General features: G+C 33.4%; 1 protein-coding gene across 2 annotated transcripts in view; it reads right to left on the bottom strand.

Moving 5' to 3' along the window:
- Positions 1–1,920, bottom strand: part of LOC107626336 — a 13,866-nt gene extending 11,946 nt beyond the window's left edge. For both annotated transcript variants that reach the window (XM_016329199.2, XM_021116662.1), the window contains exons 1-3: positions 1,635–1,920; positions 1,329–1,417; positions 765–888 (exon numbers count right to left, since the gene is read on the bottom strand). In XM_016329199.2, coding sequence (XP_016184685.1) covers positions 765–888; positions 1,329–1,417; positions 1,635–1,709 — 288 coding nt within the window. In that variant the 5' untranslated portion in view covers positions 1,710–1,920. The remainder of the gene's footprint in view (positions 1–764; positions 889–1,328; positions 1,418–1,634) is intronic.

Below are 2,158 nucleotides of genomic sequence, written 5' to 3'. Positions count from 1 at the left end.
TCTTTCTCTAAAATAAATATATATATATATTTTGTATTGTTCATCTTCCTTTCTCTAAAATATATATATAAAGAGAGGATAATGTGGAAACGAGGATCAGTCATCATTAAATAGATACACAAGACATAGTTAAAACCTAAAGTATTAACTGTATAAAAATGAATGTCAATCCCTATTACATATGAACGTCAATAAAGGAATACCATTAAATGAAACATGTGTTGAGCATCAAATGGAAACAGTAACCTATCCTATACAAAATCAATAGTAGGAAAGGCATAATTAAAAACCCTAGAATTACTTCCAACCAAATATACCAAAGCACCACAACAAAACTAAGGACTGGCATAGAATTATTAGATTCCTTATGCAAGCCAAAACCACTAATTTACCCAGTGAGTGCAAAGCTGGAAACTAATGCAGGTCCATAGGTCAAACCCATGATTCTCCAAATATTTTCTTAGATTTTTTAGCTCTCTTTAGACCATAGAAAATAATTTTGAGCTAGAAGTTTATCTCGGAGTGCAATATTGGGAGCTACTATGTTTTTTAATATCTACTTGTAAATAGTAAATCGAAGATATAAGAATTGCATAGTGAAAATAGCATATAAAATAAACGAGAGAGGAAACAAGAGATAACAGCATTATGTGCAACAGAGATAGCCAGAAGCTTATTGAATATTAAATCTTCAAACAGTCGGAGGAATCAGAAACTGGATATTGTTAATAACAGCAAGAACATATGTAAAATGCAATAATTACCTCTACTTCCAACACATTTGATGAAGAGTGTGAATAGAGAAAAGGCTGACAAAGTCTTCTGAACCTTGTCTCTCCCTCACAGTGAACAAACACCTCTATCGCAAACGAAGGAGGTAAAGTGGCTCTGGTATAAGAAAGATATGATATTGCCAGCACTTAGTAATTGATTTCAAAATCTATTAATCTACGTCATAAAAAATCATAAATACAACCAACCCTTGGGAGTAACCAAATAAACAAACACTTTCACTACATTAGAGAAGTGCAAGGCATGAACAGGCATCCACAATCAATGTTAAATTTTCATCTTCAGATTAATTGTTACTATGCTTAACATGTTATAAGAATGCAAATCATTATCTGACATGTCTAATGTAGTGGAGGTTACAAGAAGTTCACATATCGTTAAACAACCATTTTAGTGCCTAAAAGATACTATTCAAAAACTTTTCACGTTTTAAATAATGATCTGAGAATCATCAAGCACGTATATATAGTAGTCTTCAAATCACTTCAAGCAACTAAACGAAAGCAAATGCACCAAAAAAGAGGGGAAACACATACCCAACAAGTGCTACTGATTGGGCAACTGATGAAGCACTCTGTTCTAGGAACTCACAAGCAGTGATGACAATGGGCTCTGAGAAAATCACCTGCAAGGAACAATTTTTATTGAAACCCATAAAAAAAATTTACCTAGTAAACACTCATCTCGAAGTTCATTGTAGCTAAAGCTTGAAATTGAAGAGCAGTAAGTAACTACCACCAAACCAAGCTCCAAGCTTTACCAAATTTTTCATTAAAAATTTTCACCTTAACACTGCAATTGAAAACAAACAATATGGACTGAGCAGAATGTGGGCATTTTACCTCGTCGACGTACTCATCGAGCTGAGGGTGAACGAAGGTCTGAGCGAAGAGGACGCATGGTTCGGGTCGACCCATTTGGCAGCTTCAGCGTTGGGGATTAGGGTTCGAGAGTGGGATCATGCGCGTTGAATTTGATAAATTTTTGAATTTCTAGGGTTTATGGTTATGGAGCCTCTTCTTCTAACTCTTTCTCTTCTCACTTGAAACGCAGAATGGAGATTCGTTTTAATTCTTTCAGAGGCGCGTCACCGACCTCTGATTGAACAGGGATGTCACTTGTTAAGCTTTGGAGAGGGAAAGGGACTTTTATGGCATTTCAACTCTCCTTTTTACCTCCCAACAAATTATAGCAATTTAATCATTTTATTATTCTCTATTTTTTTAATTCAATGAATAGTGATTTTTTTATATTGTTATTTTAAATTATTCTAACCAAAAAATTGTGAAATATTAAAAGAGTAAAAATATATTAATTCAAAATATTTTATTAAGTATTTATTTTTATTAAGATTAAATGATCATAT

The sequence above is a fragment of the Arachis ipaensis genome, chromosome B02 (assembly GCF_000816755.2).
Source record: "Arachis ipaensis cultivar K30076 chromosome B02, Araip1.1, whole genome shotgun sequence".
In the NCBI taxonomy this organism is placed as follows: domain Eukaryota; kingdom Viridiplantae; phylum Streptophyta; class Magnoliopsida; order Fabales; family Fabaceae; genus Arachis; species Arachis ipaensis.
This window is presented reverse-complemented; position numbering and strand designations above follow the sequence as displayed.